Source organism: Eptesicus fuscus, chromosome 5, assembly GCF_027574615.1.
Source record: "Eptesicus fuscus isolate TK198812 chromosome 5, DD_ASM_mEF_20220401, whole genome shotgun sequence".
NCBI lineage: Eukaryota > Metazoa > Chordata > Mammalia > Chiroptera > Vespertilionidae > Eptesicus > Eptesicus fuscus.
In genome coordinates this window covers 51,110,657-51,124,663 of record NC_072477.1, presented here as the reverse complement: position 1 = coordinate 51,124,663, position 14,007 = coordinate 51,110,657, and the positions used below count along the sequence as shown (strand labels likewise).

The following is a 14,007-nucleotide window of genomic DNA, read 5'->3' as shown; positions in this document are numbered from 1 at the left end:
GCTTTAACAACTATTAATAAACAACTCCACCAGCATACTCATTTGTTCTTGTAAATAAGGGGTGGGGAACCTTTTTCACAGGCCATACAAAATTATCAACTTAAAAATTAGCCTGCTATATTTGGCTAATTCACCCCTAATGCCTTGGCAGGGTCAGACCAAATGATTTTGCAGGCCTTATATGGCCCTGGAGCGAGACATTCCCTACTCCTATTGTAAATTCTCCAGGATGAATCTAAGATAAAAGTTTTTTCTTTTAAAAATCTAACTATAATACCATTATCATACCTGACAAAATTAACCATATGCTTAATAGCATCTAATTGCCAATCCATGTTCAGTTTTACTCAACTATCTCTTTACAACTGGTTTATATGAACCAAGTTCTACAAAAGGCTCCCCCACAACCTCTCCTGATGAATGCTTTTGGTTGACATGTGTCTTTAGTTCTTTTAATATATAGCAGATTTGCTCCTTTTTTTTTTTTTAACATGCTTTATTCGTTAAAGAAATCGGTCATTTTGTTCTGTGGAATTTCCCACATTTTATTTGGCTGGTTGTATCTTTCTATATAATAAAAGGCTAATATGCAAATCAACCAAACAGCTGAACAACCAGTTGCTATGATGCACACTGACCACCAGGGGGCAGACACTCAACGCAGGAACTGCCCCCTGGTGGTCAGTGTGCTCCCACAGGGGGTGTGCCGCTCAGTCAGAAGCCAGGCTCACGGCTGGTGAGTGCAGTGGCGGTGGTGGGAGCCTCTCCCGTCTCAGCGGCTGTGCTCCAAGGATGTCTGACTGCCGGCTTATAGTGGGCCTAAGCCGTCAGTCAGACATCCCCCGAGGGCTCCCAGACTGCAAGAGGCCACAGGCCAGGCTGAGGACACCCCCACCCCTGAGTGCATGGATTTCATGCACTGGGCCTCTAGTATTCTATAAGTAATTATTTTTAAATTTACTTTAGTTTTGCTTCTCAGCTAGACCAAGCTCCTTAAAGGAAGAACCATGTATTATTTATATCTTTTGTATTTCCACAGAGCCTATTAGTATTGGGTCAAATATCTTGGCTCATTAAAGTAATACTGCCTAGCCTAAGCATAGTGAATAATTTTTTGGAAAAAATTTTAGGATCTCTTTTCAAGTTATTTGATTTTGTCAGTGAGGTTAAAATTAGAACAAGAATGCTACTCTTTGTAAGATCATAAAATTACAGAACATCAGCACCTGCAGGGAAATGATAAGAATCAAATGTCACTTTACAGAAAAGAAAACTAACTTCCAGAGTTTGTGATTTGCAGGAATCCATATACCCCAGTATGGGCAAAAGACTAAACTTAGGTCTAGATCTAAAATCTGGTGCTCTTTTCTTTCTACACCAAATCAATGTAGAAAACAGTGGTATACAGGCTTCAAATGGAGAAATGAGTAAGTAGAAGGGAACACATCTAAAATGCAGGCACTCAACATGAGAAATATCTAGAAATCTACGTTTATATTCATAAAGTTCATTCCTATCTTTAACCACATTGAATATTAAAGGGAATCTTAGCAATAATTAAATTTCTATCCCTCTTTCATTTTATATCATCCCTTTGTTTTATAAAAGTAGATACATGCGCATATATATATATATGCTAAGTAAACAATGATTTTTCTAAAGCCTAGTAATAATCAGTTATAATTCATGTGACATATAATTAAGAAAGGAAAAATGATAAAGTTAGAAAGCCTATGACACATTCACTACATTAATTTACAACTCACATAGAAATATTACTTCAATCAGCTAGTTGCTAACAGCTTAAACAAAGAAAAGGTGCTTTTTAAGTGCAAAAATTATAATAGGTACGTATTTCATTATAAGAAACAAATTTCCTTCCCTTAACACCTGCAAAGCAATATGCTCATTTTTAAAACTCAAATCCAACCAGAAAGTTTACTGTGAAAACCCAGTTGAAAAATCAAGAATGTATGCAGCACTTCCATGTTAAAAGCTTTAGAAAAGCTAAACTGGTAATAATAAAAAAAAAATGACAACATCAGTGTAATTTTAATCTACACTTTTAAAAGAAAAAGAGAAAAACCATTCAATAAAAGTAAATATTGATCATTTGGAACTTATCAAAATTTAATTTTTGGTCTGGGGAAAAAAGATAACATGACGAGCTATAGACTGGGAGAAAATACTCGCAGATCACTATCTGATAAATGACAACTATCTAGACTGTATAAAGAACTCTCAAAACTCAACAAAAAAATAATACAATTAGAAATGGCCAAAAAATATGGACATTTCACCAAATATACACATGGAAAGATGTCCAACATCATTCATTAGTCATCAGAAAAATAAAATTTAAAACCACAATGAGGTATCACTATATATCTATCTGAATGGATAATATAAAACTACTAAAAATACCAAAAGCTAGAAAGGATGCAAAGAAATTAGATCACTTATATACTGCTGGTGGGAATGTAAAATAGTAAAACCACTTCCCTAGCCAGGTAGGTAACTAGTTAGAACATCGTCCCAATAACCCAAGGTTGCAGGTTCAATACCCAGTGAGGGCACATACAAGAATCAACCAACGAATGCATAAATAAATCCTATCTAATGAAAGAGTAATATGCAAATAGACCGTCACTCCAAGACACAAGATGGCTGCCCCCATGTGGACACAAGATGGATGCCACAAGATGGACTGCAGGGGAGGGCAGTTGGGGGTGAACAGGCCAGCAAGAGAGGGCAGTTGGGGGGACCCAGGCCTGCAGGGGAGGGCAGTTGGGGGGGACCAGGTCTGCAGGGGAGGGCAGTTGTGGGCGATCAGGCAAACAGGGAGGGCAGTTAGCGGTGACCAGGCTGGCAGAGGAGGGCAGTTGGGGGAGACCACATCAGCAGGGAGGACAGTTGGGTGGGGACCAGGCCTGCACAGCAGGGCAGTTAGGGGTGACCAGGCCGGCAGGGGGGCACAGTTAGGGGCAATCAGGCCAGCCAGGGAGCAGTTAGACGTCGATCAGGCTGGTAGGGGAGTAGTTAGGGGGTGATCAGGCTGGCAGGCAGAAGTAGTTAGGGGTAATCAGGCAGAGGCAGGTGAGCAGTTGGGAGCCAGCAGTCCTGGATTGTGAGAGGGATGTCCAACTGCCCGTTTAGGCCCGATCCTGGCCTAAACAGGCAGTCGGACAACCCTCAAGGGGTCCCATATTGGAGAGTGTGAAGGCTGGGCTGAGGGACACCCCCCTGCCCCATGCACAAATTTCATGCACCGGGCCTCTACTGTAATAATAAAGCAATCTCTCTCTCTCTCTCTCTCTCTCTCTCTCTCTCTCTCTCTCTCTCTCTCTCTCTCTCTCTCTCTTTCTCTCTCTCTCTCTAAAAATCAATCAATAACATTTTTTTAAAGAATAAAATAGTAAAACCACTCTAGAAAACAGTTTGACTGTTTCACATAAATAAAAACAAATAATTACTATATGACCCATCAATTAGATTAGAAATAAAAATTGATGTTGACATAAAAAACCTGTATATGAATGTTTCTAGCCGTTTTATTCATAATCGCCAAGAACTGAAAATAGCCCAGATGTCCTTTAACAAGTTAAACAAACTGTGCTACAAACATTCCACAGAACACTATTCAGAAATAAAAAGGAACACACTATTCATACAGGCAACAATTTGGATGAATCTCTGAGAATTATACTGAATGAAAAAACCAATCTCAAAAGTTTACATGTGTTATATGATTCCAATTACATAACAGTAGAGGCCCAGTGCACGAATTCGTGCATGGGTGGGTCCCTCGGCCTGGCTGGCAATCAGGGCCAATTGGGGCAGGCTGGCCGGGAGGAGGAACCATGGGAAATTGGCCATGGGAGCACACTGATCACCAGTGGGCAACTCCTACATTGAACATCTGCTCCCTGGTGGTCAGTGTGTATCATAGTGACTGGTCGACCGGTCATTCAGTCACTTAGGCTTTTATATATACTAGAGGCCCGGTGAGGGTCCCTCAGCCTGGCCTGCGCCCTCTTGCAATCTGCCCTCTCGCAACCCGGGACCCTCAGGGGACATCAGACTGCCGGGTTCGGCACAACCCCCGACATCCCGAGGGATGTAGTAGTACGCAAAGTGGCAGGCAGCTGGGCGCCACGCAACTCCCACTCATTCCGGCCCTGCTGCGCCTGCCGCAGCAGCCGCCGCCGCTCAGTAGTGTGCTGCTGCGAAGGCAGGAGAGGCTCATGACACTGCAGCTGTGCTCACCAGCTGTAAGCCCAGTGTCTGGCGGCCGTCAGTCAGCTGAGCGCTTCCACTGTGGGAGCGCACTGACCAACAGGGGACAGCTCCTACGTTGAGCATCTGCCCCCTGGTGGTCAGTGTGTGTCATAGCGACCAGTTGACCAGTCATTCAGTCATTCGGTTGCTTAGACTTTTATATATATAGATAGATTTCTGAAGTGACAAAATTTTAGAAATGGGGAACAGCTTACTGGGGAAGTGAGGAGACAGCAGGAGGAAGGTGAGTGTGACTATAAAAGGGAACACTGGGGGTTCCTTGTGGTGACAGGCTTTTCTGTACCTTGACTGTGGTGGTGGATACATATAACTACCTACTGTTATAAAACTGTATAGAACCAAACACACATTCACACACAGAAATGAGAACAAGAAAAACTAGGGAAATGTGAATAATCTGTGGATTGCATCAATGTCAACATCCTGGTCGTGATTCTCTACTATTCAGTTTTGCAAGCTGTTACCATTGGGTGAAGGGTACATGGAATCTGCTATTTCTTATAACTGAATATGAATCTAAACTATAAAATTAAGGTTAAAAACAGAAGGCCACAATGTTATTCAATTATACCTCGATTTTATTTTAAATCCAGCTAAAAAATCAAAAGGCCGTTTATATGGAAATCTTCCTCAATTCTTTCTCCTTTGCTGTCATATTTAAAACCATCTCTGTGAACTCTTTATGCAAGATGAGCAGCCTCAATTTTGCCCTCAAGTAATTTATAATTCTGTGAAATAGGACAAGAATCCCCCCAAAAAACATAATGCAAGGTAGATTATTTAGAATATTAAATGCCACAGAGAGGCATAATAGATAAATGGGTAAATGTGTCATATCCATATAATGGAATATTATTCAGCCACAAAAATGTATGCAAATCTGCACTGGCCAGTGTGCTCAATGGTTAGAATTTCAGCCTGTGGACCGAAGGGTCATGGGTTTGATTCCCAGTCAAGAGCATGTACCTGGTTTACAGGTTAGAGGCACATGCAGGAGGCAATCATCAATGTGTCTCTCTTACGTCGATTTCTCTCTTTTTCTCCCTCCCTCTTACCCTTCTACCTTCCCTCCTTCCCCTCTCCCTCCCTTCTACTCTCTAAAAATTAATGGGGGAAAATATCCTAGGGTGAGAATTTTTAAAAAATATTTTTGAGGCTTAGAATTTTTTTAAATATGGCAATCGGATACATGCTGCAACTTGGATGAATTCTGAAACTATTATGCAAAGTATCTGATACATTCTACAACTTGGATGAACACTGAAAATACTATGCTAAGTGAAATAAGCCAGAATTACACAAACACAAATACTGTATGATTCCACTTATATGAAGTATCTGGAATAGGCAAATACATAGAGGCAGAAAATATATGAGAGGTGACCAGGGGCTAAGGAGAGAGCGGAACAGGAGTTATTGTTTAATGGTTGCAGGATTTCTATTTGGAGTGATGAAAAGGTTTGGAAATGGATAATGGTGATGATTGCACAACACTGTGAATATACTTAATGCCATTGAGTTGTACACTTAAAATTAGTTTAAATACATATTTTGTGTTATATTTTGATACAAGAAAAAAAGGAATTTCATAGCAGCTTAATTAATATTAGCCCAAACCTGAAAAGCCCAGGTGTTAATCAGTAGGAGAGTGGATGAGCAAACTGTGATACTATGCAACACTACTCAGCAATAACAATAAAATAGTAATGATAAATCTCAAAATATTATGCTGAATGAGAGCAAAAGTATACAAACTATATGATTCCATTTATATGAAGTAAATCAAGCAAAATAAATCAGAATAGCGGTTACTTCTGTGTGTGTGCTGGGAGCAGCGATTGATTGGGAAGGGAAATAAAAGAACTTTCTGGGGGGATAGAAATGCTCTGTATCTTGAGAGGTTACACAGGTAAATGCACTTGTCAGAGCTCATCAAAGTATGGACTAAGGATCTGTGCACTTAGCTTATGTAAGAAATAAAAGAATCACAAAAAATACTGAACTCTAATGATATGTATGCTGAACTGTTTAGGGGTGAAGTATTCTTTAAATTGCAACAAAAATTATGGACTAGGGATGGGTAGATTGATAAATGTGATAAGCAAATACAGCATAATGTTAATAATCATAAAATATAGGTGATGGGTACATAGGTGTTCACCATATAATTATTTCAAGTATGAAAATATTGATAATAAAATGTTTGGAAAATATACATACCAACAAAACAGTTGTTTCTCTTCTTCTCAAGAACTTGGCTTATATTTCTAATGCTACAGAGTGAGAATTTATTGTTGTTAAGTTTGTCCCCAGATGTTGCTCTTGCATACATGATGTAATTGCCATTTTCTTTTTGTCCCAAATTCTTAGATTCTCCTGGAGTGCACTCTGTTCCAGAATCATGCTGTCAAACAGAATACACAGTTACTTAAACAGGGAAGTAAAATAAGGTTTTCAGGTCATCTGATTAAATATAAGTTTTTCATCAGAAGAACAATGAAAGCTTGTAGACTCTCCTTTAGAAAAGATCTTACAATTGTTTTAGACTGTGAGATAGAAAACAATCTGCTCTTTTAAGGCTGCTGTGTTAGAAGGGAAGGAAAAATCAGTGAATCTCTAACCACAACTTACAGCTTTGTAAGTAGGTAGCAGAATAGAGGACAAATTCATAAAAGTCTATTAAAAATTAGTTCACCTACTTTTAAAACTAGTAGAAGGAATATAAACTATTTAAGAACTACTAAATATTCATTAAAATACATATTATGGCCAGTTCAGAGAAGACAGAAGTGGGGAAAAACAGAAACAAAAGAGAATGGTATGGGGTTAAGTACATACAGTATAAGCATCTAAGAGGGTTGAGGATTTACTATTATATAAGAAAGGTAAGTAAATGCTGAGTAGACATAGAAACACAATGATCTATTTTTAAATAAAAATTAAGAAAAGCCAAGAGGTAAAACCAAAACACTGCTTTGTGGAATAAAACAGGAGACATACTTGTCTATGTACAGAAATAGTTTATGGTTTTGGTAACTATTCTTGAAGTATCAGATACATACAGTAAAGCACCAAACCACAGCTCCATGAACTTTCTCAAAGTAAATACACTTACATGGCCAGCACTAACACTGGGAAAGAGAACACAACCAGATCACAGCAGGTCTCCCCAGCTTCTGGGGGATATGCATTTAAAAACAAAACAGCCCACCAGCTGGCTCAGAGGTTGAGCATCGACCTATGAACCAGGAGGTCATGGTTCGGATTCCCAGTCAGAGCACATGCCCAGGCTCGATTCCCAGGATGGGGCATGCAGGAGGCAACTAATCAATGATTTTCTCTCATCATTTATGTTTCTCTCTCTCTCTCCCCCCCCCCCCCCATCTCTGAAATCAATAAAAATGTATTTTAAAAACAAAACAACCTCACCATTGCCGGAAACCAATTACTGTTTCACTAATAAAGCGATGTGGACAGGAAGCCAGGAAGGCTGTCAACAACATTAATTGCTCTAACCACTCACCCTTTAGTTGAGACATTGTTAGCTGAAGCAGCCTCCACCTCTGTTTGTCCTATGTAAATTTCTGTTATTTCCTGCCTAAGCGCTATGGGTGTTTTCCCTATAGCCTCAATAAAAGGGATAGCAGGGCCAGAGCAGTGAGTAGTTCTCCCACTAGAGTTGGACTACCGCCTGGCCCCCCATATCGCCAAATTACATTTCTTCAAGTCTCTTTTCATTTGTGTGCGGCCCTTCTCCAGAACTCAAACCCTGAACCGGAACCCTGAACCACGCGGGATGTGGAAAGGGGATCCCACACACCATGCTCCACAAACAATTCAGAACTTGTCAGAAAGGATGAAAACAATGGATCCTAGAGTAATTTCCATTTATAATTAAATTGTTTTGAATGCCGGACAACCCTGCCCTCCAGAAAGAAAAGAACTGCTCATAGGCATTCTGTTTCTTCCCAGAATCCATCTAAGTCACTTTCATTTTTTATTCCCTGATCTGAAGCAACTATTAAAGCAACTACTTTCACCTTTATTCTTCCTGATACCTCTTGCCTTTCTCCTGAACCTAGGTTCAGCATTTAACAACTCTTTACTATTCACCAATATTTTCTTGCTTTATGTTTTCATTCTATAGACTTCAATTTGGTTTTTCATAACATATGGCACCAGAATTATTCTCAGCATTAGAATTTTAGAAAGAGAAAGACAAAAAAATACCAATACTATTTAACTCTTGATGTAATCACAGAATATATTATCATCTTTCAATTGAATAACTATAGGGGTTGTGTTCAATATCATACAAGAAAAAACTGAAATAAAATATGACAATATAAAGATGAGTTAAGCACTGTCCACAGCCCTCAAAGGACTCACATTCTATTTTAAAGGGCTAGCAAATTTTGATATCTTTGCATAGTCTGCTCCCTGCCCCATAAATTCATTATAGGTATCACCAATTATTATTTTATTAGTCCAGAGGAAACTGTAATGGATCATAGCCAACGAATTATAAATAAGTATGCCAGCTATTTGTCATCCTCATAATAGGGAATAAACAAGCACACAAATAAGCAAAACAGAAAATAAAAGCTACCTTGACTATACCCCCAAAAAAGTGCGGTGAGAGATCAAATAAAGAGAATACAGTTTCACAAAGAAACTATAATCTTAGTTTGACAAGAAAACAGAAAAGCTTATTCCTGACTATGAAAACAACATATATTCCTTTAGAAATTTAAAAAAATAAAAAAATGGATAAAGAAAAATTCAATCATAATCCACCAACCACAATAACTATTATTAACATTTTGGTCTATTTCCTACATGACTTGTATCTAGTAATATCATATTTTAATACAAAATTTGGGCTATACTCTGTGTTTAGCTATATAAATGGTTTCTTTCAGTTTAACAGTATCAGGCAAGCATTTAAACGCTTTATTTTTAAATGATGGCAAAGCATTCCATGATACTTTCTAGAGTGGAGGCACTTATCATTAAAATTGTTTGCTATAATAAATAAAATAGCCATGGATACCTTTTCTTTCTATTGTTGAAATGTAAACAAATCTTTGATAGATTCTGCATTTATTACTTTCACTTGGATTCCGAGAGGTGGATACTCAGTAAAAAGGTCAAACATTTTAAGGATCTTGATACACACTGCCAAACTGCCTGTCAAAAAGGCCATACTAATTTACATTATATAATAGCATGAATCAAGATTTCAACAGGCAGACATGGGAAGAAATTGGCTTCTTGACAGAAGGAAAGTTTTAAAGACCTATAAATTACTTAATTTGACAAGAGAGGGGAGAAAACATTGAAAGTATACTTGGACCCAAATTATGGAAATCCCTAAATCAGTGATGGGCAACCTTTTGAGCTTAGTGTGTCCAACTTCGCCAAAAAACTGAGCATAACTCGGGTAGTGTGTCACTTTGAGGAAAAAACATTATTTCGCAAATGTTTCATCCTCAGGAGCAGCAAATGTTTCATCCTCGGCATGCGGCTGCCTCAGCGGCCGAGTGTCATCAGAAATGGCTACGCGTGTCACTGCTGACACGCGTGTCATAGGTTCGCCATCACTGCCCTAAATGCTAAGATAAGGAAATTGTATCAATAGGTACTAGAAGTAAGCTATTAACAGAAGTAACAGGATCAGAATGATCAGAACTATACCTAGACAAAGATTAATCTAGTAATAGTGGACACATATTAGAATTTTCATGTTGAGACAGAATTTGTGTCATTTATGATTACAACTTCTCACACAAAGCTTACAAAGTCGTTAATAGGTGTGCAATAAATATTTGGGACAGGATAATAAATGTAAGGGACTAGTGGCCCAGTGCACAAAATCTGTGCACTCGGGGCAGGGGAGGGGAGTCCACCAGCCTGGCCTGTGCCATGTCACAGTGCGGGAGTCCCGCAATCCATTGCCCCAAAGAGGTAGGCCCCATCCACCCACCGAGAGCTCCTCGATGGATTGCCCCAAAGAGGTAGGCCCTGCCCACTCACCCAAGGCTCCTTGATGGATTGCCCCAAAGAGGTAGGCCGGAGCCGGGGGAGGCCTGCGGACCCCCGGACCAAGCCACAGTAGAAGCCTGCGGACCTCCACACGCCTGCAGACCCCCGGGCGGGCCTGCGACAGAGGGGCCTCTCCACACGCCTACAGATCCCGCTGGGCCCGCGGTGGAGAGGCCTCTCCGCATGCCTGCGGACCCCCCGCACAGGCATGCAGAGATGCCTCTATGCCGGGCCCCGCCCCCATCCACGATGCTGTAAGTCCCCACCCACGGTTCATGCAGCCTGCTGATTGGTCGTTACTGTGAGAGCGTCCCAACCACTTTGCACATTATACTATTATTAGTATAGACTAGAGGCCCAATGCACGAAATTAGTGCACGGGGGGGGGGGGGGGGTTATGGGGGGGGGGGGGTGTCCCTCAGCCCAGCCTGCACCCTCTCCAATCTGGGACCCCTTGAGGGATGTCCGACTGCCCATAGGATCGGGCCTAAACGGGCAGTCGGACATCCCTCTTACAATCCAGGACTGCTGGCTCCCAACTACTCGTCTGCCTGCCTTCCTGATTACCCCTAACCACTTCTGCCTGCCAGCCTGACCACCCCCTAACCACTCGCCTGCCAGCCTGATTGATGCCTAACTGCTCCCCTGCCAGACTGTTTGCCCCTAACCTCCCTCCCCTGCAGGCCTGGTCACCCCTAACTGCCCTTTCCTGCAGGCCCGATCGCCCCCAACTTCCCTCTTCTGCCAGCCTGCTCACCCCTAACTGCCCTCCCCTGCAGGCTTGATCGCCCCCAACTGCCCTCCCTTGCAGGCTTGGTCCCTCCCAACTGCCCTCTCCTGCTGGCCATCTTGTGTCCACATGGGGGCAGGATCTTTGACCACATAGGGGCAACCATCTTGTGTTGGAGTGACAGTCAATTTGCATATTACTCTTTTATTAGATAGGCTAGAGGTCTGGTGCACGGGTGGGGGCCAGCTGGTTTTCCCTGAAGGGTGTCTCAGATCAGGGTAGGGGTTCCCTTGGGGAGTGGGGCGGCCTGGGTGAGGGGCCTGTGGTGGTTTGCAGGCCAGCCACGCCCCCCAGCGACCCAAGCTGAGGCCCTGGTATCTGGGATTTATTTATCTTCTATAATTGAAACTTTGTAGCCTTTAGTGGAGGCCTGGGCCCACCAGGGTGTGCAGAAAGCTTGGCTTCCTCCATTGCCAGTGGCAACTCAAGCCTCCTGCTCTCTCCAGCTCCGTGGCTGCTGCCATTTTTTGTTGGGATTTATTTATCTTCTATAATTGAAACTTTGTAGCCTTGAGTGGAGGCCTGGGGTGGCCAGGGTGTGTGGAAAGCTTGGCTTCCTCCATTGCTGGGGAAACCCAAGCCTCCTGCTCACTCCGTGGCTGAAGCCATCTTGGTTGGGGGTAATTTGCATACTCGCTCCTGATTGGCTGGTGGGGCATGGCTTGTGGGTATAGCAGAGTGATGGTTAATTTGCATATGACTCTTTTATTAGATAGGATAGAACCACTCAGAGAGAAAGTAACATTGGCATAGTATATAGATTTACAACAGGAGAGATAAAGGCAGATTTCAGGTAAAGTAAAGAAGGAAGAAAGGCTCAAAGAGTTTATGGTTCTAGCTGATCTAACTATTAAAATGCTTAATAAATATTTACTAAGTATCTACTGTATATATGAATGGTAAATGAACAATACACACAAAGGAATGGGGTGTGTTTAAGAATGGTAAAGCCACTAAAGCTAGTCTGATGTTGAGATAGGGTGTGTGGCAAAAGGATAAGGATACAAAAAGGCCAACTGTTCTCCCAAGAATCTCCACCCCTTTCCCAGAAAAATCCTGAATATTCTTTCCCCTTATTGAATGCCCTACCCCTCGATTAAATGAGCTCCAATAAAAGGAGCAAATCCCACTAGGGAATGGCTGCTCTACTGTGGAGTAGCCACTCTGTCTCACTATTTCACTTATAAACGCTTTTTCACTTTAAAGTCTATGCTGACTTGAAACTGAGTTCTTTCCTGCTCCAAGCCAAGAACCCCACAGTGGTCGCAGATCATCAGATCCCCAGGCCCCTGAAATGCCCAAGTCAGTATGACAGGAAAAGATGGCAAGAGAGACAAAATGTGTCAACCAATTTATCCATTAAGCAATAAGTAATATAACATTCATATACTAAAAACACTTCTCGGAGAAACCAAGATGGCGGCATAGGTTAAACACCTAACCTGCAGCCGGGCACAACAATTTCAAAAATACAACTAGAGATCAGAACGGACATCGTCCAGAACCACAGGAGAGCTGGCGGACTGAAATGCCCACAGCTGGGGGGAAGGAGAAGGCCACGGGGACAGTCGGGGAAGCCGTAAAAGCCTGAGGTATGGAGAAACGGGCGGAGACACGAGCACACGCGCCTGCGGGGAGGATGGAACCGGAGAGGAGGGGGCGGCTGATGACCTGGCCGGAGTTCACTGGCAGGAAGGAGATAAAGGCTCCGGAGTGCGCTGAGTACCGGCTCCGATTGCACTGAACCCCATTCCGGGCGAAACCCTGGGAAACTCACTCACTTTCGCAACTCCGCCGCCCCCGCAGGCTGCCCGGCCCGGGACGCTGGGGACGCCGCCGCAGCGGTGGCGCCCGGAGCCAGGCAGCCTCCCAGCACCCGTCCCCGCCGCGCAGCCCCCGCGCACCTGGTGCCGCGGGCCGCGCGCCCCGCCCACCGGACGGAGGCCCGGGCGCCCGCTCCGTGCACCTCCCGGCGGCGCTAGACTTCAGTAGAGTTGACTGAATTCAAGGGATTAAGAAGTATAAATTGGGGGGACGCCGCGGCGGCGACGTCCGGAACACGGCGATGGTGGTGCCTGGAGCTCGGCGGCCGCCCAGCGCCCGTCCCAGCCGCGCGGCCCTCGCGCGCCTGGTTCCGCGGGACGCGCGCACCGCGCACCGGACGGAGGCCCGGGCGCCCTTTCCGTGCACCTCCCGGCGGCGCTAGACTTCAGTAAAGTTGACTGAAATGAAGGGATTAAGAAGTACAAATTGAGAAGTTTGAAAAAGATGGCGGCGGAGGTTAAAGGCTGTTCTGTTGCCTCGCACCCAGCGAAATCGGAGGGGATGAGGTGTGGAGGTGCGTGGGTCTGGCTGGTGGCAGGGGAAAGGGGCTTTTGTTCCAAACCTAAGGGAGATTAGCTCTCCATCACCCTGAAACCCATCTTCTGGCGAACCCCGGGAGACCCAGATGCCTGCGGGGAGAGGCGGGACTCTTGCAGAGGTGCGCCCAGCAATCAGTGTTTGCTGCGCTGGAGTGCGGAACGAGGGGACTTAGATACATGGAAGGCAGAAGGACCAGACTCACAGCCATCTAGGCATGCCGCACCATGGCCTGTTGGCGCCCTGAGACCCCGCCCCACCCTGGGACCCGCCCCGCACGTCTTGAAGACCTGCCCCGCAAGTCTTGCAGGCACACCTGCGCCCCAAGCAACGGCTTATGCATGTGGGTGGACTGCCCTCTGGCAGCGGACCAGATGATCTGCTGTTCTAGTCGGACTGCTCCAGGGCCACTCAGACAGGAGGAAGAAACTACAGATTTGCTGTAATCCTTGCTGAGTGCCTAAGGCAGTAGCTGATCTACACCCCATTGGAGACCCAGAAACGAGGGCATC

At 43.7% G+C, this 14,007-nt stretch overlaps 1 protein-coding gene across 2 annotated transcripts in view; it reads right to left on the bottom strand.

The window, feature by feature from the left end:
* ADAM10 (ADAM metallopeptidase domain 10) overlaps positions 1–14,007 on the bottom strand; it is a 158,302-nt gene that overhangs the window by 30,283 nt on the left and 114,012 nt on the right. For both annotated transcript variants that reach the window (XM_008143193.3, XM_054716196.1), the window contains exon 10: positions 6,520–6,703. In XM_008143193.3, the coding sequence (XP_008141415.1) occupies positions 6,520–6,703 (184 nt within the window). The remainder of the gene's footprint in view (positions 1–6,519; positions 6,704–14,007) is intronic.